This window comes from Miniopterus schreibersii (assembly GCF_964146895.1).
Source record: "Miniopterus schreibersii genome assembly, chromosome: 18".
Taxonomy (NCBI): domain Eukaryota; kingdom Metazoa; phylum Chordata; class Mammalia; order Chiroptera; family Miniopteridae; genus Miniopterus; species Miniopterus schreibersii.
In genome coordinates this window covers 5,451,688-5,474,386 of record NC_138121.1, presented here as the reverse complement: position 1 = coordinate 5,474,386, position 22,699 = coordinate 5,451,688, and the positions used below count along the sequence as shown (strand labels likewise).

The 22,699-nt window shown below is 51.9% G+C and overlaps 2 protein-coding genes across 2 annotated transcripts; one reads left to right on the top strand and one right to left on the bottom strand.

Moving 5' to 3' along the window:
* Window positions 1-1,084: 1,084 nt before the first annotated feature.
* Window positions 1,085-17,507, top strand: MEIOSIN (meiosis initiator; the record flags this gene model as incomplete). The annotated part of the gene is given in 12 exon segments (XM_081119034.1): window positions 1,085-1,155; window positions 6,384-6,474; window positions 8,641-8,756; window positions 11,023-11,158; window positions 11,160-11,266; window positions 13,169-13,269; window positions 13,742-13,897; window positions 14,298-14,371; window positions 15,272-15,439; window positions 15,512-15,753; window positions 16,597-16,686; window positions 17,339-17,507. Coding segments are annotated over 12 exon segments (1,521 nt in total).
* A 672-nt stretch (window positions 17,508-18,179) lies between these two features.
* Window positions 18,180-22,316, bottom strand: SIX5 (SIX homeobox 5). The gene is made up of 3 exons (XM_081117777.1): window positions 21,483-22,316; window positions 19,792-20,594; window positions 18,180-19,504 (listed from the first exon to the last, which is right to left on the bottom strand). The coding sequence occupies exons 1-3, from the start codon at window positions 22,286-22,288 to the stop codon at window positions 18,885-18,887; spliced, it is 2,229 nt and encodes a 742-aa protein (XP_080973903.1). The 5' UTR covers window positions 22,289-22,316; the 3' UTR covers window positions 18,180-18,884.
* Between the last annotated feature and the right edge of the window lie 383 nt (window positions 22,317-22,699).

The window sequence follows — 22,699 nt, the reverse complement described above, 5'->3', positions numbered from 1 at the left end:
AGTCTGAGATACTGCAAGGCTGTTTGAATAGGTTGAGGGATCCGGGGTCTCAGGACTTGTGTCAGGATATAACTAGTTTTGGAATCTGAAGGTCTTGGGTTTTGTGACTGGAAGCTTTCCTGTTGGAATCCGGAGATCCTAATTTTGGGATCTGGAAGTCATAGTTTGAATTCTGGTGTATCATTTTGAAGGTCTGGGGTCTGATTTGGGAGGACTGAAGCCTCAGTGTAGATTTAGGGTCTAGAATCTTAATGTAGAGTATAAGGTATGAGATGTAGGGTCTGGAGTCACAGTTTGGGACCTTGAGAATTAAGTTTTAGGGCCCATAGCCCCTGAAGTATGGGGCTTCAATTTTAGACTCTGGGTCTCAGAGTGGGACTCATATGAGATCTCTGTTTGGGAGTTGGAGTCACAATTTGAGAGTCTGAAGTGACAGTTTTGGGGTCCTGAAGTCTTTATTTTAGGATTTGAGGTCAATTTGGGAGGGCTGAGGTTTGCTTTGGAGGGCTTAGATTTCTTTAGGATTTGGGTTCTCCGTGTTAATGTTTGTGGTCTGTTATTTTAATATTAGGATTGGGGTCATATTTTTGGGTCAGAAGTTGACAGTTGAGGTGTCTAGGGTATCTCAGTATTAGAGTTTAGGGTTTTTAGATTTGGAAGGGCTCCTTTTTGGGTTCTAGGTCCTCACTTTGGGAGTTTAAAGGCATAGTTTAGTGTCTTAGTATCACAAATGAGAGATCTCAAACCAGTTTTCAGACCTGGTGGTCTCCATTTCAGGGTCTGACATCTCATTATTAAGACTGAAATTCTGAAGTTATAGTTTGGGAATTTGCTCTTTAGTTTTAGCTCTGGATCATGACTTAGAGGCCCAAATTTACAATTTGGGATTCATGGACTTCGGTGCAGAGTTTTGGGGTATTAATTTGGTCTCTGGGCCCATATTTATGTGGCTTGGGAACACCATTTTGGGATCTCTAGTGCTCAAAAAACCACCATGGGGAAAAAGAAGGCTGCCTGTCATGCTGCCCATTTCTTCTGGAATCCCAGAGGTCACTAATAAGTCTTTCTTTTTCCTTCTTCGCAGATGTGGGGGCCTAGCAAATATGTGTGTTTCCCTGAATGTCCTAAAGCCAGTTCTCTGAGCTCCAGTGACAGGTAAACACCCCCCCCCCATCTTCCTTACAGCTCCAGCCACTCTTGTTGAACAAAAATAGCAATAATGTTTACCAAGCATTTTGTTTTGTCAGAGTCTTTGCTAAGCCTTTTGTTTCTTTGATATGCTTTAATCCTAACAACAACTCCACAAGGAATATAACCACCATTTTCAAGGTCAGGAATCTTATAGAGGGGGTTTTCACAACAGAGTGAGGGTTGGATGAGTTTTCTCTCTCCCTCCAAAGTCAGGATAAAGAAAAAATAGCCTGCCCTGGCTGGTGTGGCTCAGTGGGTGAGCATCATCCCATGCACCAGGACACCAGTTCCATTCCCAGTCAGGGCACAAGCCTGGGTTGCGGGCTTGGTCCCCTGCTGCCAATCAATGTTTCTATCTCACATTGAAATTTCTCTCTCTCTCTCCCTATCCCTTCCTCTCTAAAATCAATAAAAACATATTTTTTAAAAAAGAAAAGAAAAAATAGCCAGAGGTCATCGTATCCCCTACTGCCACCTCCATGACTTTCTGTCCATTCACCTCTTCATTCATTTATTAACTCCAAAAGTAAGTGTCTACTTTGTTCAAATTCTCTACTTAGGTACTGTGCTCAGAAGGAGCACTCTGAAGAAAATGAAGAATGCCTGTCCCGCTGCCCATTCCTCCTGGAATCCCAGAGGTCACCAGCAATGCATTGTCTTTTCCCCCTTTCTAGATGTGGGATCCTTGTATTAAGGAAGACCCTTAGTTGCAATGAACAAAAACCTAGCTGAAACCAGCTTAAGCTGGAAAAGGGGATTTATTGGATCCTTTAAAAAAAAACAAAAACTCAGAGTCATCAGACTTGGCTGGTTCCAGGTGGAGGTTAAATGGTGTTGCCATGAAACTGCCTTTCTCGGCTCAGCAATGGTCCATGTTGGCTTCCTCCCCAAGCAGGCTCTCCATTTGTGAGAGCAAGATGGCTTTCAGCAGCTCCAAATCCATATCTTGCTAACTTGACAACACCAGCACAGTCTCTTTCCAGAATCTATTGACTCTGATTGGCCAAATCTGGGTTACAACCCCAGTCCTGAACCAATCAATGTGACTCTGCTTGGCTGGACCTTGCTTCAGTGCTCTCTAGTGGAAGGGGAGGTTGATGTTAGCCTCTCTGAACCCCACGGACTGAGAGAAGGGGAGGGGTGGTCCCCCAAAGGAAACTATTACCAAGAAAGGGGGGATTGGGTGTTGGTCAACTCAAAACAACAGATTTATCAATCATAGTCATACAATAAATACCTCCATCCCATTTTCTAATATCCCTTATCCCTAAAACTGACAAATGACCACCTTCTGTGTTGAACTAACATTTTGTGAGTACTCCCGATGTTCCAGGTACTTTGTTAAACACCTTCCTGACAAGATCAAACTTCCTAGCCACTTGCATTTTATAAATGAGTTAAAAACAGGCTCAGATAGATGAAAGCAATTACCAAAAGTCACACAGCAAGTGGCAGAGCTGGGAGTTCAGTCTAGGTCTGTCTGCTTTAAAAGCTGAAGCTTATAGCCAATTATTATGCTGCCTCTTGGGACTGCTCCCTGATTTGTTCCACTTCGGGGCAGCTCTAACTCTTAAGTTCCTGTGCATGTTAGGTCAAATTAGGGACCAGGCCTTGGTTTCCCCATACCTAATATGGGGAAATTTGGACTGGCTCTTGGTTAAGGCTCCTCCCAGCTCCCATAAAATAAAGGACCTAGGGAGTGTTTAGGCTGATTAGCTCAGGGGTGAGGAAACCCAGGAACTGGAGTCATTTGTCATTTCAAAGGCCTCTCTGAAGAGGTTACTTTTTTATTTTTTATCCTCCCTTGAGGATGTTTATTGATTTTTATTATTATTATTATTTTTTTTTTAGGGAGAGAGAAACATCAATGTGAGATTGGTTGCCTCCCATACATGCCCCGACTGGAGATCGAACCCATAACCTATTATGTGCCCTGACTGGGATGACACTCTAACCAAGTGAGCCACCCAGCCAGGGCTAAAGAGATTACATTTAAGATCAGCGGTGAATGGGAAAGAAGAAACCAGCCATGTAGAAATCAGGGCAACCAGCTGGGGTGTAGCTTGTGGTTAAGCATCGACCTAGGATCCAGGAGATTGTGGTTTGATTCCCAGTCAGGGCACATGCCGGGTTACAGGCTCAATCCCCAATCGGGGGTGTGTAGGAGGCAGCCGATCAGTGACTCTCTCATTATTGATGTTTCTATCTTTCTCTCTCCCTCTTCCTTCCTCTCTGAAATCAACAAAGATGTTTTTTGGGGGTTGTTGTTTTTTTTATATCTTTATTGATTTCAGAGAGAAGAAGGGAGAGGGAGAGAGAAAGATGGAAACCTTAATGATGAGTCATTGATCTGCTGCAGCCCACAACCCGGGCATGTGTCCTGACCGGGAATCGAACCCCGATCTCCCGGATCCCAGGTCGACACTCAACCACTGAGCCACGCCCAGCCGGGCAAGATGTTTTTTAAAAAAACAAAAAACAGGGCAAAAGAACATTCCAGATGAAGGGAATAGTAAGACCCTAAGGCAGAAATAAATTTGGCAGCTTAGAAAAACAGAAAAGGGATCCATGTGGCTGGAGCTGACCTGTTCCCCACAGACCCAAAGGGCAGAGCTGGGGTAAGTGGGTGAAGAGTAGAGAGACTATGAAGAAAGAACTTGGCTAAAAGCAGAACCAGCCAGCAAGGAAAGGGGCAGACTTGGGAGGGAGTGTCTGGCTCTCAGAGGCCCCTGTGAGCAGAGCGCAGGTCATACCAATTCACAACTACTGCCCAGGAGATGCCAGGATTTTGTGATTCTTAGTCACCCTTTTGTTCCCTCCAAAATTTTTTTCTAGAACTTCTCTGTTTGCACAGAAGGCTCTCTTGGTGCTTTGCAAAACTCAGAGTAAACACCCAGGGACTAGAGTTGGTGTGAAACCCTTTTTTTCAGACATGGCCAAATAATACCTAGGCCTGGACACTTTTTCTTCCTTTCTGTCTGTGTTGTTTCTCACTAGGACTTCCAGGGACTCCTCTACAACAGAAGGAATGTGGTGTGCCAAAAATAAATATCAGGAGTAGGCAGGACTTTAGAGATCAGCCTACCTAGTTTTTCTCCTAGAACCCCAACACCCTTGCCCCTCAAAATTATGGTGTCTATCAGGAGATAACTAGAGACCAATTGCTGATTTTTTTTTTCTTTCATTCCTTCATTCAGTCGACTAACATGTATAATTTTATAATTTTATGTATTCATAGTGGTTTTGAGGAGATGAACTAATGATGTCATCACCTGTGTAAACCCCTTTAGTGGCTTCCCATTGGTCTTAGGATAAAGGCAAAACTCTTCTGCACTATGAGCCTACAAGACCCTGCCTCTTCTGGCCTACAGGACTCCTTTTGTCCTATAGGACTCCTTGCTTTCTGTGCTGCAGACACTCCTGCTTTATTTCTTTTGAATTCTCCATACTCCCTTATGCCACAGGGCCTTTGCACATGTCCCTTCTATCTGAAATGTTCTCTTTTGCTCTTTACCTATACATTTCCAATAATCCTTCAGAACAGGTTCTGGCCAGGTTTACTTCCTCAGAGAAAACCTCATTGATTAGGTCAAAGCCACCTATTATAAACTTCCATAACATCAAGCAACACCTCACCTTTATCTCCAACCAGTCAACTGCGTGGGTATGTGACTCACGTAGTCACAGGGTCCTGTGCTTAGAAGAGCCCAATGCTTAGTTTAGTGCTCTGCTCTCACCATCTTGAAATTATCAGTTTTTAAACAAGGGGTCCCACATTTTTATTTGTAGTGCTCCTCCCCAAGCAAGTTATATAGCTGGTTCTGGTCTTAGTTGCAATTTTGTTTGTGTGACAATTTGATTAATGACTTTATCCCTGACTATACTGTGTGCTCTAGAAGGGGTTGTATTTGTTTTTTTATATTTTTATCCCTATCACCTATCGCAGTTCCTGGCACACAGTTGGTGCTCAATAAGTAATCATTGAATGCGTGAGATTCTTTTAGGACGTCAGCATTTGGTTAGGAGGGTAAGTGTGTCATTCACACTGCTCCTTCATCTCCTCAAAGACAGTGATTCCGTTCCCACGGTGTCCAGCCCAGGGCCTGGCAGGAAGGGAAGGGAGATTGGGAGGCTTCCTGGGGCAGGTGGCATTTGAACAGGACCCTGAAAGGAGAAATAAGGATTGGTGGAGACAGGAGTGCTTGGGCATTCCTGAGGGAGTAGCATAAGCAATGGTAGTGGTGTGTGATTTAGGAAAGAGGCTCCAATGTCATTGTGTCTCCATCTGTCAGGAGAGGGTATAGTGGTGTGTGTGTATGGGTATATTATGAATTATGAATTCAGGGATTAGATCCCAGAAGTTCTTCATCTGTCCAGGAGTCAACTGCTTTCATGCTCCTTTTTTATCCATTCATTTAGCAAACATGCACTGAGTTCCTGCAGTGTACCAGACCCTGTTCTAGGTGCTAGAGATACAGTGGTGCCCACCACCCAGCTCTCAGACCAGTTCAGGGATCAGAGAAGTTCATGAATACAGGGGCTGGAGGACCATAGCAAAGGTACCTCACCTGTCCTGTGGAGTTAGGGTCAGACAATGGGAGAGAACCAAAGGAAGTAAGAGAATGACTAGCCGGGCCAGGCCATGAGGGGCATTGTAAGCCATGTTGAGGAGTTAAACTTGATCTTTAATAACGGGATGGCATTGAGAGGTTTGAAGCATGTATTAGGCAACTAGTGTATAAGGTTCTGTGCTGGGCAATTTCACACACTAATTTATTTAGTCCGATTGCTAATCCTCTGAGCCTAAATGAATATCCTCATTCCCACTCCACAGATGAGAAAACTGTGGTCAGATTTGTGTTTCAGAAAGATCCCTCCGATTCTACTAGAGAGTATGGATTGGAGGAGGCCAGGTGGGAAGCTGGGAGGGCCTATGAGGATGTCAGTAAATGGGCTAAGGTAGGGGCTGCAGGGATGGAGAGAAAGGATCAGAGGAGGAATGGGCAAGATTTGGTGACTGATTGGACAAGGGGATAGGGGATGCTGTCCAGATGATGTCTGGGACTCTGTCTCAGGTGCCTGGGGTGGGGGACATCCCTAAGATGAGGAACAATGAGACAGGAGGTTTGGGAGTCAGATGCCAAATTCCATTTTGGATGTCCTAATCAAAGACAGTTCTTGTCCCAAAACAGGAAGCAAAGAAAAAACCACACGGGCAAACTCCACGAGTTGGCATTGCTGCTACCCTTGGCCCCAAAGATGAGTAGCAAGAAGTTTACCAAGGTAGGTGGACTGGAGAGGAGGTGGATTTGGGAGGTAGATTTTAAAATATGGGTAAGCAGGTCAACTTCCTTTGTTCTGAGAAATCTAGACAGACCTTTTCAGTGACAGCACTAGATGGGAATTGTTCTGCTCTGAATGGGAATTCTGTGAGCCCATGACTGTGAGATTCTTTCTCACAAAGGAGGCAGGGGGAACTGGGAGGGAAAAATAAGCAAGGAGCCAGGTAAAGGTCATTGCTTTGGGAGTCAACCAGCTATGGGTCCGAGCCCTCCAGCTCCACAACTGCAGAACCCTGGGCAGGTGGCTCAGGTTATGAGCCTTTCAAGTTTCGGGTTTCTCAGCTGTAAAATGAGTAAAGATAACTCCTCCTACCCAGAGATATTGTGAAGCCAAAATGATATAATAACCATGACAAGCCCTGAATAAATTTTGGTTCCCACCCTGTTTTGTGACCTGTGGGTATGGCCTCTACCAGGTAGAAACAGATAAAGCTTCTCTGCATGTCCCTATTGGCTACTCAATAAATGTAGGTAGTGCTGAGCTAACACCTCACTCCCAGTGAAAACAACTTACTGTGAGACTCAGAGATCTTGAAGGCTTTGCAAGATGTTTTCTTGCTATAGTTCCTCTTATTCAGTCACTTATCTATTCATTCATCAGCCATTTATGGGAAAATTGTTGGATGTCAGATATTTTATGGTTGTAACAAGGGGAGGCAAATAAATTTGAGACCCAGTCCTCATCCTCTGGGAACTCAGAATCTGGTCAGGAAGATAAAGGTTTGAACACAGGAGTAACTGATCCCAGCTGGAATGTGCTACTTGCCTCCAGAGAGGTTCAGAGGAGCAGGTGCTTTGGAAAGATTTGTCAGACACTAACCCTAAGCTTCTCCCTGCCTGTCACATTCCATCAGTCCCCAGTCATGTTGATTATCCCCATTAAATATCTCTCATAAGTGCTTGTATTAGTTTCTTGTTGCTAATGTAACAAATTACCACAAATTTAGTGGCTTAAACCAACACATTTATTCTCTTACAGTTCTGGAGGTCAGAAGTCCAAAATTATTCCACTGGTCTAAAGTCAGGGTGTCAGCAGACTTGGTTCTTCTTGGAGGCTCCAGGGGAGAATGTGTTTCCTTTTCCTTTGCCAATTTCTAGAGGTCACCTATGCTCTTTGGCTCATGGCCCCTTCAAAGCCAGAAGCATAGCATTTTCAAATCTCTCCTTCTCTCTCTTTGCTTCAAAGTCATTTCACCTTCTCTGCCTTTGACCCTCCTGCCTCCAGCTTATAAGGAACCCTGGTGATTACAATGGGCCCACTGAGGTAATCCAGAATAATCTCCCCATCTGAAGGTCCTTATTCAGTCACATCAATCACATCTGCAAAGTCCCCTTTGCCATAGAAGGCAACATGTTCACAGGTTCCAGGGATCAGGACCTGGACAGTTTTAGGGAGAGGTATTCCACAGACCACCACAGTGCTCAGAAAGACTGGAGGGATTTGGTACTCTATCTTCGAACATTCAAGTATTTGGTGCACATAGATGCTGTCATAAGCTTTGGGCAGGGAGAGCAGACATGTCTGGGACACAGTTCCTGCTCTGGAGGATGACATTCTAGTCAGGGGACAGGCATCATTTTATCACTGACCAGATGGCCACATCTCCTCATGGAATACTCCCCAGGTGTCAGCCTGATTTCTTTACCATTGATTCTCTACTGTGCTAAGGATCCCTCTTCTTCCCCATCTTCATCCTTCCTTAAGCTTATTCCTGGGGCCCCTTCTCAAAGGAGGAGATGCCAGGAGAGGGAATGCGTGGGAAGAAGAGGAAGGCTTTACAGGAAGAGAACACAGCGTGTGCAAAGGGCCAAGGGTGGGGAGCTGAACAGTGTGTGCCAAACACCTGGACCGGGAGGCAGGCAGACCTGGCTTTAGATCTCACCTTGGCCACTTCCTCTCTGTAACCTTAGCAAGTCCCATTACACTGAGCCTCCGTTTCCTTAGTGGTAACCACTACCACGCTGGGCCACAATGAAAACTAGCAAAATAGGAACGTGTCTGTCAAAGGAGGAATTTTTTGGGTGGGGACTGGGGTCCTAGAACCTTCCTGCCTCATGTCTCGGGCCCCCACTCTTGTGCATAACCCTAACTTTCTTTTGTGGGCAGAAGGAGATCCTGCAGCACATTCTGCACTACATTCAATACCTCCAGAGAAACATCGATGTGGCCAAGGCCTTGCTCAAATTCCACACCAGCAACAGGGAAGGTGGAGTTGGGGGTAAGTACGTTCAGCCCACGTTTCCCAGGGCCTGCTACAAGTGTTGTCCTGAGGTCAGGGACCCTGAGTGACTTAGACATTCCAGGCCCTCTTGGATCTGAAAGACTTACAGAGGGACAAAGTCAGAAGAGGGTGTCTGGGAAGACTGTGGGGAGAGGGGTCTTGGAGCTGGGCCTCTGAGGATAGTAGAAGGGGGAAGAAACAAGCAGAAGAAACAACCTGAACAAGAGCTTGCAGTCATGAGAAGACACATGTGGAATGTTTGGGCACAGGCAAGCAGTTGGGTGTGGTTGAAGGGACAGTGTAGTGTCCAGATGACAAGCGCAGGCTCTTGAGCCAGATTCTGGCTCAGATACAAGTCATTACCTTAACCTCTCTGTGCCTCCGTTTCCTCATCTGCAAAATGGGACCGAGGCTAGTGCTTCCCTCCTGTGTTTGTCGTAAAGATTAATGAGTTAATACACGTAGGGAGTATTGTAACACAGTGCCTAGAACATGCCAGTCATCCAGCACTCTATGTGCTGGGTGCTGTCATTACTGATGTAAAAAATACACAGGAAAGAAGGGTAGGAGGTGAGGCAGAGACGAGATCCTGAAGTGCTTAGAGTGTTTGGCTGAGGAGGGAGATGAAGATGAGACTTACTGAAGGACTTTAAGCCATAACCAGATTTTTTTTTTTTTTTTTTCCAGAAAGAGGTCTCTAACATCTAGTGTGGAGAGTTGGTTATTAAGTGAGAAACTAGGGTCAAGGAGATCAGTGAAGATACTAGTCAGGGTGATCCAGTCAGGAGACGATGAGGCCCAATCTGGCACTGTAGCTGAGTATAGACAGAAGTGGGTACATTTGGGAGATGTTAATGAGGAAGAACTGAGAGACCTGAGGGTGACCCAGGATAAGTGGTGGAACCCTCACTGTCTTGAGGAAGGTAGGAGGAGGAATTAGTTTGGGGTGGGGAATATGGGGACAAACTTGGAAAGCACTGAGTCTGTCTTCCCTCGAGGCCAAGGCCCAGAGTGGCCCTGAGGAAACCCCAGGGTTCGCCCTGTACTTTTGCTGCCTGAGTGTGAGACCTCAGACAAGTCTGATCTCCTCCTGGGATCTCAGTTTCCACCTTTGTAAAGTTAGCCTATGGACTGTGGCAGACCATCCCCCACCCTGCCAGGATTGGGAAGCATTGTCTGGGAGGATTTGGAATGGCATGAGGGTGAGGGCATCTGACCTGTCTCCCTCTTTGTCCTGTGCAGGGCTGGGCCGGAACTCCTCTGTGGGCTCAGCAAGGCGGAGACACTTCACTCCACCTAGCTCCCCACACTCTTGTAAATCCTGTCTTTGGGGATCCTCTCGGAAACCTAGGAAGAAGAAGCTGACCCGAGCATCAGGTATAAGCTGTCAGTGGAGGGAGAACAGGAAGTTGGGGTCAGATGGAAATGGGGCTCCTTCTCCAGGACCATCACACTCCTGGGAGGCCAAGTCAGCAATCCTGAACCCCTGACAAGGCTTTAGAGTCAGACATGCCTGGGTTCAATTTCTGGCTCCTCCTCTTACTAGCTCTGAGACCTGGGGTGGTCACTGTCCTCTCAGCCTCATCTTCCTCATCTGGAAATTGTAGTTCCTGCCACAGGGTGGTCTTAAGGATTAGGAGCCTGAAAACATATCGTTCAAGCTATGCTTAAGTGGAGAGGCACAGGGTCAGTGTGCAGCAAAGGGAAGCTGCTGTCAGCATTTATTGTCTTTATGGCCAGTAATCCATCCTTGGGCCAGGGCATCAGGGAGCATGGGCATCAGGGAGGAAAGACCTAAAGGAGATACCAGCATCCTGGGTCTGGCCTCAGCCTTGCTATAACTCACTACCTGTCCCTTCTCTTTCCTGGGCCTCAGCTTCCATGTCTTTAAGATGGGAGTTGGACCTAATCAATGATTTCCAGCCATGGTTGCACATCTGAATCATCCAGGTGCTTAAAAAAATGCTTATGCCTGTGTCTTATACCCAGAAAGTTGGCTTTCAGTGGTCTGGGGTGCAAGCTAGGCTTCAGTATTTTTTCAACGCTTACAAGGTGATTCTAACCTGTAGGGAGGGGAAGGAAGCATTAGACTAAGTGATCTGTAACTGAGGATCTGGGCTTACCCCGAAACACTGATGAGTGACCAGGCCAGGCACAGCTTTGAAATAGGTGGTTAGGCCCAGAGCAAAGAAGACCCCCATCTGAGCCATCTTCTGGTGACACTCAAGCCCCCAGCCCCACCTGCTTTTGTATCTCGGCTGTCCCAGAAAGCCAGAATGGGCCCAGAACCCTTGTTGCTGTCTGACCCTGGACAAGCCCAAGAAGCAGGTGACCCCATCCCAAGACCAGAAGGGAGGAAATGTGGAGGGGACTCCTCCAAGATGCCCTGATTTCTACATTCACCCCTATGGCTGCATCAGCCTTGCCTCAAGGTGACAGAAATGGAAGAAGATCCCAGCTGACATTGCTGGATGTGGCCAAGAACAATGTCTACTGTGACATCTCAAGCTGGTCTTCCCTCACCATTAATTTAGCCAGTCATTTATATACCACTTATTAAGCATCCACAATATCCGGGCACAGTCCTAGCAGCTGGGGCTTCAACAGTGCACAAGAGAGACACTGTCTCTCACTTCACACTATGGTCTCTTTTCCAGTTTCCTTTTCCCTTCAGGGTGTAAGGGTGGGACAGGGTTAGTGCCACCCTTGTGCAAGAGTTGCAGTGGCAGAACTGGGATTAAGAGCAGGGCCTCCTCATGAGACTTCACTTGATGCAGCCAACAATCACTTTAGGGCACCAGATTCAAAAGGTGTGATGGCTCACTCAGCAGAGAGTCAGGTGAGAAAGGGGGCAAGTGAAGTCAAACCCTGGAGATATTCTATCCTCTATCCATTTGTTCGTTCAGCCTTTACTCCCTGAGCATTGCCTCTCTGCCAGGCCATGTCCCGGGTGCTGGCAACAGTTCAGTGAAGGAGTTACACACTATCACTTGTGGTCCAGAGTGGTCCCAACTTCCTGGGGTCCTATGGGACCCAGAGGAGATGCCTGACCCATCTGGGGAGGGAGCGCTTCCCAGATCGGCTAGTTGTGTAACTTTGGGCAAGTTACTTAATAGCTCAATGCCTCAGTTTACTTAACTGTAAAGTGGGGGTAATAATGGTACTCTCTCACAAAGGGTTGCTGAACAGTATGCAAAATGCTTAACACCGTGCTGCCTTGGTAAGCACTTTGTGTTCTCTAACATCTTCATCGTCATTATTCTACTTAAGGATTTTATCTTCCTTGCAGCTTCTGATAAAGGAGTGGGATTCCAGAAACCTAGTGGTGATTTGGGTTGCCCCTGAGCCTCATGCAGAGGTCCCAAAGCTTGAGGTTTTGCATAGGATGGGGCGGGAGAGGCTGTGGCAGACCCTGACACCTCCTCATCCCTGCATCTGGGAGTCTGGAGTTCATCCCAGTCACAGGAGTTATCACCCTGAATTGCCTCCTTAGGTTGCTGTTGCAAAAACAATGCCCAGGATGATGGGCTTTACCCTGCCTTGGGGACCCAGCAAGGGGCTGAGAGGACCTGTTTTCTCTACAGAACACAGCTCTATCCCAGGTAAGGGAACCCCGAGGGCTCTGAATGGGGAAGACTGAGGTGTTTGGTCTTCAATGGCTTAGGGGCAGTAAGAAATGAGGCTGATTTATATCCTCTGCTGGTGTCTGTGGAAAGAGTACTGCTCTGGGCCCAGCTTTCTGGAGACATCATAAGCTCAGAGGAGAGATGGGCTCCAGCCTCTCACCAGTCTCCCTGCTTCCCTTCTCACTCTTCCAGGTCATCCTTCGTAGTCACACAAACCATGACCACGTCAGTTTGTGGCTTAAAGCCCTCCCTCAGAGCCCAAATATCTTCATTGGCACTTGAGAACTCTGGCTTTAGCTCACTTTGATAGCACCCTCTCCTGCCCCTCACCCATGAATCTTACCCTTAACACCTTCAAATACCTGCCACTCCTCATGGGAACCATGCCCTTTCCCCCCTGGGCTTTTCACCCAGGGGTGGATCCCTCTCCCCTGCAAGCCTGGTCCCCTCACCTATCTGGAAAACTACCTCCTTCAGGCCAATCTCAGTGCTGTACTCCCTCCTCCCCTACTCACCTGTCTGACCTCCCCAAACCCACCATAACTGAGTGGTCAGTGCCTGATTACAGCTGCCTCTTCTCACAAACCTTGAAGCTCTGTGAGGGCAGCACCTCAAACTGACTAAGCTTTCTGCCCCCAGCACCCTGCCAGTAGCCAGCACAGAGGGATCCCTGTCTCCCATGGGCAACACTGAATCACCCAATGGAGGACAGCTCACCCAGGGGCACAGCAATTCCTAGCCTAGGGCTCTGGCTCAGGCTCTGCCTCTTGAATTTCACCTCTTGCAGGTACAAGCTGGTGTTCTATGATTCTAGCGAGGAAGTGGACAAGGAAGCCCCAGATGCTGACCCTTGGCTTCCTGCCTGGACCCCCGAGGGCAGCCCCAATGGTGACTGAAACTCTGTTTCCTTCTTTATAGGCTGATGTGGGCCTTCTCGGTGCCTTCCTTCTGAGGATTTCAGTGGAAGGGAGGGAAGTGGGAAAGGGAATGAATGTCTGCTAAGCACAGGGATGGCAAACACACAGAGTATCCACTGGCACTAGCTGTCGGTTGCCGTGGCAGACATTGCTAATCAAGCATCACTGTTTCTGGTGATCCCAGACACTACCTCAGAATCTTTCTTAACACAGAGCTCCAGGTAGCTACAATCATTCTATCAGATCTGGCACATTATGATACTTATTTTTTTGCCATCCCTGACATAATGCCAGGCACTGTGCCTCTTAATTTCCTCTACCAAGCACTCAAAATGAGCAGTTGACAGTCATCTTTCCTTAGTGTCTGGTACCATCTCCTCAAAGCCAGCTGGGGGAGAGGGACATTTGTGACCATACCCCCAAGCCTGATGTTTCCTTTTCAGGGAGCCCACTGGCTTTGGGGCCTCCCCAGGCTGACAACTGGAGTGTGATGGGCCACCCGAGTGAGATCCTAGGTCTCAGCCCTTCCCTCTTCAGCTCCCCAGGGAAAATGCTGCCAGAACAGATCTTGGAGGATGGCAGCGAGTACCTGACCCAAGGTGAGCATGCAGGCAGGGCTGGACCTGATGCTTGGTTCATTCAGAAAACAGATGGTGATGCCCACCAAGTAAGTGCGCAGCCCTGTGCTGGGCAGTTCTGGACACCCAGGGATGAATGCCATCTGGGCCCTGCCTCGAAGAGCCCAGAGCCTAGTAGAGTGGAGCCCCAGGCCAGTGTGGGGAGTGGGAGGCCCCAGGAGCCTGCAGCAGGGACCCACTTGCTCTGCCCAGGTTGGAGGTGGCCCAGGGGAGCTGGCTGGGAGCTAGATTTGGACTTAGGGGAGGAGATCCAGGAACCTAGAGAGTGGCACTCTGGCTAGCAGGCTGGTGGGACAGAGGCCTGGTGCACTGAGGGAGGCATTTATGTCCCAGCCAACTCTCTGGCTTCTCTCCCTGGCAGCTCTCTTTGAAGAAGTTTTCTTAGATCCTGTGTCTTCACCTTCTTCCTGGATGCTGGAGGTACCACAGAAGAAGGTAGGCATCTCTCCACCCATCCATCCATGGACATGGCCATCCTTTCCACAGGTATCACTCACCTGCTTGATTCACTCACCCATCCCCTAGACCTTGTCAGAGACTCATTTGCTCATCCTTTGAATGCTCACTGCTGGCCACCAGGTACCTACTCTGTGCTGGGCACTTGGAATGAACTAGACACAAAGGATGAAAGCTAAAAAGCTGCTAGGTACCCATAAAAGACCCCATGTAATTTTACAACTGCTCTATGAGACAGGGTCTCTGTGATGACCTCATTCAATAGAAAATAGAGCAACCCCAGGAATCCTCAGTTGGAAAGAGCTCCTTCCCAGAGCCCCTGGGTGACCTCTGTAGCTACTGTCTGCTCCAGGAGCTCACTGTCCAAAGGGGCAGCCCCAACCCTGGTCTCCAAACTATTCTTTCTCCCGTATGTGTGTGGGGGGTTGGGGCCTCTGTCTCAATGAGTAGTTGAATGGGCAGTAAAAGCAAAAATAGATACCCTTAGTGGAGCCCTTAGTAAGTGCCAGGCACTGAGCTAGGTGCTTCTCAGTCCTTCAAGACAAGCAGTGAACACTATTCTGTAAATGAAATTGATGCTTAGAGAGGTTAATACTTGCCCAGGGCATCATGGCTACCATGTGAGGTGGTAAACTGATGGGATTAAGAGGTACTGCCCCAGAATAGGAAGCAGAAGACCTGAGTCCAATAGAGCTCCTCTCTGACCCCTGTGGGAACTTGGGAACATTTGTTTGAATATCCAGGGGGGTGTTTGGACAAGGTTGTCTTGAATCTGAGCTGTTTCTCATGCTCATTTCCTAGGAAAGCAGTGAATTGGAGCAGGAAGAGACACCACTGTCTCCACTCACATCCCCTCCACCTTTCTCCTTCACCTCCCAGGACACACCCATTGAGGCCCCCGAAGACCTTCCTGACTCCCACAGCTTGTGCCAGTCCTCAGTGTCACTGGTCCACCTCTCGCTGAGTGAAGACAGCCAGGCATCATCCATCCCCAGCTCTGAGGATACGGACACCGACAATGACACAGAGTTGGTGTGGAGGCAGCAGGTGAGGGTGAGACAGCCATTGAGGCTGGTCCCACCTCTCCTGCCCGCTCTCATCTCTCTGCCCCCTACCCAGGATGCTCAGGCCGACCCTGAGGACCTGAAGTCCACGAGTGATGAGGATGGAGACTACACTTGGACCCCCACCCGGCGGGTCTCGACCTTGCCCTCAGCCAGGAGGAAGACCGGGAAGGGCCAAGCAGGCAGGGGCCCAGTGAAGCCCAAAAAGAAGAAAGCCCCCTGCCCCACTCAAACAAAGAAAAAGTGTGTCAATGGCTTCATCATGTTCTGCAGGATGAACCGGAAGCAGTACATCCGGTGGGTGGGGGTCCTCTTTGGCCACCTGATCCCTAGAGCATGTTGCCCCGCTGCTGTCTGACACATTGGGCCCATTCTCAGCCATACTCTCCCCCAGCATCTCACCTGGCCCCAGAGCATTGATCAGGGCCTGTCAATTGTAAGCAGCAAAACCCACTTCAGACTTAAGAAAAAAGGAAATTAATTGGCTTATATAACCTGAAAAAAGGGAGGGGTTGATTGGGTTCAGATGTGGTTGATCCAAGGGCTCACCGGATGCTGTCTGGAATCCTTGTCCCTCTCTTGGTGCCACTCTCTTCCAAGGGCTTCATTCTCAGGCAAGGGGGGCTGGGTGGGGCAAGGCCACCCCTGGGAGGTCCAGGCTCATTTCCTGGCTACCATCCTAGCAACCCTATGAGAGGAGAGCTCCTTGTGTCTAAGGTTTCAAGAAAAAGTTCTTGGGTCCGACTTGGTAGATCAGGAGCCCAACCCTGAACCCATCATTGCCAGCCTGAAGCCAAGGGATGGGAGGCCCGCAGGCCACAGCAGAGAAGAGCTGGTGCCCTTACAGGAAGATCCAGGGGCTGATATTGGGAGCAGTGGACACAGGACCCCTACAGGTCTCGGGACACAGGTGTCACCGTCCCAACAATTTAGTCAGCCCCCTTTTTAATGCCTCAGCTCCAGGGTGTGTAATGGAGGCCTTTCAGGATATCTAACATGGGTAGGAAAGATCTGAGTTCTCAAAGGGAAAGTTGAGGCTCTGAGAGGGCAAGGGAGCTTTCATGGTCAGGTCAGACCGTTGTCCTTTGCCCAAGCTAGGCTGCCCTGCAGGCCTCTCTTACCTCCTCCCTCCTGTCCCAGAGCCTGCCCGGGGACCGCATCCACGGCTGCCACCAAACAGCTGGCCCAACTCTGGCGGGAGATGACTGAGCAGGAGCGGAGACCATATAGGTGAGAAGCCCAGCGGCATGGTGCTGGAGCAGAGGGCCTCCTGCTCCTCAACCCTGCTCTGCTTGTCAGAGCCTTGAGCTTCAAGAGAGTGGAAACAGCTGGGAGTTTACTGGGGTGGGAGATTTGGGCGTTGCAAACTTTTATGAAATATTTGGGAGTGACAGAGGTAGAGAAGTGGTCCACCTTGGAGCTTAGAACGGTAAATAGCTTAATTTGGGATTTGAACCCCACTGCCCTAAATTTCTTTTGCCCTCTCTGCCACAGGGAGTTTCTCAAAGCAGGAAACTGGGTCTTCCTTTTCGCTTGGCTTCCTCCTCTCTCCCCTCTTCTCTCCCCTCCCTTCCCGAAACCCCCTCCTCTTCACCATCTATGGAGCTGCCACCTGCCTGTTTCTCAGTTGGCCCTTGAAACACACCTCTGTGTGCACAGATTTTAACAGGAGTGTGGGGCTTCAGCAAAGAGCCCTTGATGGAGTCCCATTGTAGACCGGGACTCGGAGGCCTAGAGGTTTGCCCGCCCTGTGGGACCAAATAAAGCCCTGGCCTACCCTTCAGCTCAGGCTCTGGCCACTACTGGGGCCAGAGCACTAGCGGTGAGGCAGAGAGCCTGAGAGGCCAGTGAGGAACCCACCTGTCCTACTGCCTCCCCGCAGCATCAAAGCTCGAAGGTTCAGCCGCCAGCACAATCGGATTGTGAAGCAGGAAAGCTCCAGCAGCGAGGATGAGGACTGGGGGGTACCCAAGCCCTTCTACCAGCTGCTGGCAGACAGGGCCCGCTGCTCCTCAGAGTCGGCTTCTCAGCTGCCTTCTCACCACAAATGAGGGTAACTCCACCTCACCTCTTCTCCCTCATCACCTTGCAGCTCCTACAGCTTGTTTGAAACCAGGAACCAATGAAGATGTTGCCCCCTCCTGGGCCTCAGCCCTGATAGGCAGGTCCCCTTCACCACTTCCCATGGGCTGGGAGGGGGCGGATTTATTGACCCCATAGCTTTGTGTATTTGCCTTGTACGTGGGCAGCTGAACTCTGCCCTTTTCACAGCTCTTTTCTACCCCCAGGAAGGAAGCCCTGAATGAAATGCAGGGAGAAGTTAAGGAGAAAGGGCTCCCCTCTGACCTGCTTTTGTCCACCCCAGAATCAAATGGTTTCAACCCTGTTCATTCTCACCTTATCCTACTCCCTCCCCTGTTCTATTTATAGATTATTTATTGTTGCCAACAAAATAAAGTGGAACCCTTGTTACCAGCAAGGGAGACTAGGGAGGCTGCCCTGGTCCCCTGCTCCCTCAGCCCTGGGGGCACTCCTACCCTGGATCTCGAAGTCACAAGGTCTGTAGTTTGAAAGAAACCGCACTCTGCACCACAAACCTCACTTCCAAGCTCATCCCCCTCAGGGTGCAGTGATCAGAGAGCTAGAATCTCAAAATGGGCTTTGTGTGGTTCAGGTTTTTCTTTGGGCAAGTTATTTGGAAAGTAACCCACACTCCTGGAGGCTTTCGTTGTCTGTTAACTTTAATTGAAATGTAAGCATAACATGTCCTAGAAAAATAAAGATTTAGGATACAAACTAGACACGGGGGTCAAGGTTGTCCCACGGGTGAGGGGATCTTTGGTCTGGGACTGGACGTGATAACGAGGGCTACAGTCCAGGGGGAGTTAATTGATCCTCGCCCAGGCCTCCCCACACCTGCATCTTGTTGCAGCAGAAGGGCCCAGCTGGGAGGCTGTCAGTCCCTGGGCAGAGGACTGCCCGTCCTCCACCCTTGGATTCCAAGCAGTTCTGAGAACTCTGGAGGTCAGTGGAGCTATTAATAGTGTTTTAGGGAGTGATAGGGAGAGGGCTCAAGGGGATTGGAAATCCAGCCATTTGGCAGGGTTTTCAGCTCACAGCTCGTACCAGGTCAAGGGGGGCAGAGCCCCTAAGTCAGGACCCCCAGGTCTCCCCATATATATGGGGCAGAACAATGAGAGGTCTGTAACAGAGGAGGCTTCCCATCCAGAGGGACGGTGCCCCTGGATAGGGAGTGGACGGGGGTGAGCCCCCCATAGGTCCAGGGCTTGGAGAGGTTAAGCAGCTGGAGTTGGGGTGTAGTGTGTGTGGAATCTTCATCAACAACTGTGTTTCTGAAAGGTTCCCTACTCCCAGCTGTCCTGGATCTCAAGCACCATTGTTAGGAGAGGCAATGAGGCCTGGCGGGGTCACAGTTCCAAGGGCTCTTCCACAGGCACTGACTGTAGCTGGGTCAGGACCTTGGTCTCAGCTTCCAGACCCTCATCAACCTCGCCCCCTGCCGTGGCCCCCAGCAGCAGCCCCTCAGGGTCAGGGTCTGGGAGCCTCAGCACAGTGTGGGGGGCCTGTGTCCCCAGCCCCTTCTCTGCTTCTAGCAGCCCCTCTGTGCCTGTGCTCAATTCCAGTCCTGATGGCCAGATGGGCACGGCTGCGGGTGACAGCATGAGGCCCTCAGGCGGGGGTGCAGGGAAGCCAGCCAGGAGACAGGAGGAGTCTGGGGAGAAGGGCAGGCTGGCAGCAATGGTGGCAGCAGGGGCAGGTGGTGGCTGTGGCAGCTGCTGTGCAGAAAGTGTGCCTAGGGCATGGGCCTCTGGGAGAGCAGGGCTGGGGGCCACGGGGAGGGCTCCTTCAGGTACTGAGATGGCTGTGTCTGGCTTCAGGGGCAGGGCCAGGCTGGGGCCAGGTGGCAGAACCTGGGAGACCAGCATGCTGGTGGGGAAGGTGGCAGTGAGGATGATCTTGCCCTGCTGCACTGCCACACCTGTCACAATGGGGCTGCCAGACACGGGGTTGGCCAGGAGGAAGTTTCCTGTTGAGGAAAGATGGGGAGGTACAGGGTTAGAGGGGGCAGCTGGCCAGGCACAGAGGTGGTGATTAAGCTGCTGGAGGGCAGGAGGAAGGAGATTAGTCAGAGGCAAACCGATCCCCCTGAGTGGAACCAAGTCCAGGTGGCTTGAGCCCCCACACAACCTGGCACAGGAGGTTTCTGGAACATAGCAGGGATGAGCTACCCCCACCCCCAAGACCACCAACAGCACCCTCCCACCCTGAGGTAACTACCCTTCACCCAGGCTGGAGGGAGGCAAAAGGCGGTACCTGGGGCAGTGGCAGAAGGCAGCTGCAGAGCAGTCACGCCCACCCCGGAGTTTATCAGGTGCACATTGGTGGGGCCCGCTGCAGCTGCCACCTTCACAGGGCTGCCTGGCCCAGCTGCCAATAGCTGCAGTGGCCCCACAGCCTGTGGCAGGGTTACCACCTGTGAGGTGGGCACCACCTGGGGCAGGTTCAACAGTGGGGAGGTGGGGCCCAGGCCTGCAGGGTACCCAGGGGGTGGGGAAAGTGGCACCACTTGTGGAGCAGCCACAGAAGGCACTGGTCCTGGGGGTAGAGGAAAGGCAGCAGCTGGTGGGGGACCAGGCACCACTTGGGGTAGAGGCCCTGGCACCTCCTCTCCAGGTGGTCCCAAAGCAGCCACCTGGGTCCCCTTGGTCTCAGGGGCCTCAGGCTGAGCCTCCTCCAGTCGAACCTCCCCAGTCTGAGGGTCCAGAACCAAGGAGGTCTTGCCCTCGCTGGGACCCGGGGGACTAGGTTGTGGTGGTGGGGCACCCCCACCCCCTGTGAGCAGCAGGGGGCCCAGGCTGGAGGCTTCACCCAGGGCCAGGCTGTTGATGATGACAGGGCTCCCATTGAGAAGCACTGCTGGTGAGCTGCTGGCAGCCAGGAAACTCCCGTTCACCAGGATGGAGGAAGACGCAGGACATGGAGCAGGAGGGGTGGCCCCAGCCAGGAATATGGAGCCCTGGGCAGGCGCCTCTGCGGCCACTGGAGCCACCCCCCTCTCCAGGTCCTCAGGACTGCGGCTGGACTCATCCTCAGTAGTGGGGTTCCCATCAGACTCGCTGTTCGGAGAAAGGACTGAGTTGTGGCCCTGAATGCTGTTTCCCCACTGGCCAGCCAGATTCCTGCACAGAGCTGCAGGAGCCTCCCCATCTTTCCCCAGCCCCAATTTTGGGGACAATGCCTAGGGGTTATGAAACCTCCTCTCTGAGACCACCTAAGGACCCCAGGGACAGAGCCCCTGCAAGCCCTGCATCGACACCACTGCATAAAAGCTAAAGACCAAATCGGGAGGGAGGAGGCCAGAGCACCCAGTCTGCCCCAGTCTCCTGGGTCAGGCTGAAAGCAGCCCAGTGGCTTTGGAGAGCGAGGAGGCAGCAGCCTGCAGAGCTCCGGGTGCCCTCCTCCCAGGGCGTCAGAGAAGGGAGTGAGAGGCTGGCGCGCAGGGTGGGAGGGGAAGGGCTTGGGTTACAGGGAAACCGGAGCTGGGGAAGGTTCACGTTTCACAACAAAGACAGACGACGGACCACGCTGTTTGGGCCCTGAGGGGGGGGCGGGGAAGGGTGTGTGAGAAAGAGCCGAGGTCCAGGTAGGGCCCCGCAGCGCAGCAGCCAGAAAGAAGCCCCGACGCCGGGTGGGGTGGACAAAGGCCCCTCCCCCTTTCCCTGTAGCCCCTTTTTCTCACTGCCTCCCCAGTCTAACCACCCACACGGATGGGATCTAGGATGGGGCCGTGAGCCTCCGCGAAAGAAGCAGAGATGTTGGGGAGAGGGCCCCGGGAGTGTGCCCTTTGCATCCACTCCATTCCCCGCGCGCGGCGGGCGCCAGAGGGTGTGAGTGGGAGGCTCTGAGGAGTTCGCGCTGGCTGCAGCAGTGGCATGCGGGAGAAGGGGGCTGGTGGGGAGCACGTTCCTAGGAAAGCGGGACCTGTGCTGCCCAGGTCCCCTCACCTCTTGCAGGGCGCGCCGCCGCCGCCCCCAGTCCGGTCGCGCTGTCGCCGGTTCTTGAACCAGTTGCTGACCTGAGTGAGCGAGAGGCCGGTCAGCGTGGCCAGGCGGCGCTTCTCGTCCGGTGTGGGGTAGCGGTTGCCGCGATAGCAGGCCTTGAGCGCGGCGCGGGAGCGCTCCTTGAAGCAGTAGACGGTCTCCTCGCCGTCCCAGATGGTCTTGGGCAGCGGGAACTTCTTACGCAGACGGTACTTGTCCACTGCACCCAGCGCGCGGCCCCGGGCCCGCTCGGCCTCGTGGTAGCGCGCGCGCAGGTAGAGGTCCTGCAGGAAGGCGTGGTGGGCAGCGGGGAAGGGGCGGCTCTCCAGCAGCCGGTAGAGCTCCGCGTACTCGCCCCGCTGGAAGGCCACCAAGGCCCGAGCGCGCAACACCGGGTCGCTGCCACGTAGGCGCTCGGCCGGGGGCAGTGCGCCCAGGAAGCGGCTCAAGCGGCCGGCATGGCCCGCCTGTAGCAGCGCCTCGCAGACACAAGCCACCTGCTCCGGCGAGAAGCGGAGGCCCGTGGGCGGCTCGGCAGCGGCCTCGAGGGGCGACCCGGGGACGCTCGGGGACCCCGGGCCCTCCGCTCCCGCCGCCGCTTCGCCCGCCCCGGCCCCGGCCGCCGCCGCCGCCGCCGCCTCACCCTCGGCCGCCTGCAATGTCTGCAAGAGCTGGCGCGCTTCCTCCTCCTCCTCTTCGGTCGCTGCCGCCGCCACCGCCTCCCCCCCAGCCGCCGGCCCCGCGCTCTGCTCGGCAGGCAAGGTAGCCATGTTTTGCAACTTTGGGAAGTTCCTCCCTCCTTCTCCTCCTCCCTCGGGCTTTCCCCAGCCCCCTCCCCCGCCCGTCCCCCTCTCCGCCTCCCCGTTCGCGCTTCCCGATCTTCTCCCCCAGTCGACCCTGCGAATCCCCCCCCTATGCCAGGCCCAGCGCCCCAATAGGATTTCTCTCCCAGTGTCTGTGTGTGCCCGTTCCCCTCTTCGTCTGTCCGTGATTCTCCCTTTGTTTTCCCTCCGCCTCAGGCCGCTCTTTTTGCCTCCCCCCGCATGTGCTTCTGGCTCAGGGCCTCAGTTTCCCATCGGGACAACGGAGAAGCTAACGGGCCGTCCGGGAGAGCTAAGGGCGCAAAGCCACCTCCACTCCGAGACTGAGCTTCAGTATGCCTCCGTCTCCAGGGTCCTCTG

Excerpts from the sequence above, each read along its gene's own strand:
- SIX5 (XM_081117777.1), bottom strand. The coding sequence starts at position 22,288 with ATGGCTACCTTGCCTGCCGAGCAGAGCGCGGGGCCGGCGGCTGGGGGG. Across the intron at positions 20,595-21,482 it reads GGCGGCGCGCCCTGCAAGAG|CGAGTCTGATGGGAACCCCA; the intron begins GTGAGGGGACCT and ends TTCTCCGAACAG. Across the intron at positions 19,505-19,791 it reads GCCTTCTGCCACTGCCCCAG|GAAACTTCCTCCTGGCCAAC; the intron begins GTACCGCCTTTT and ends TTTCCTCAACAG.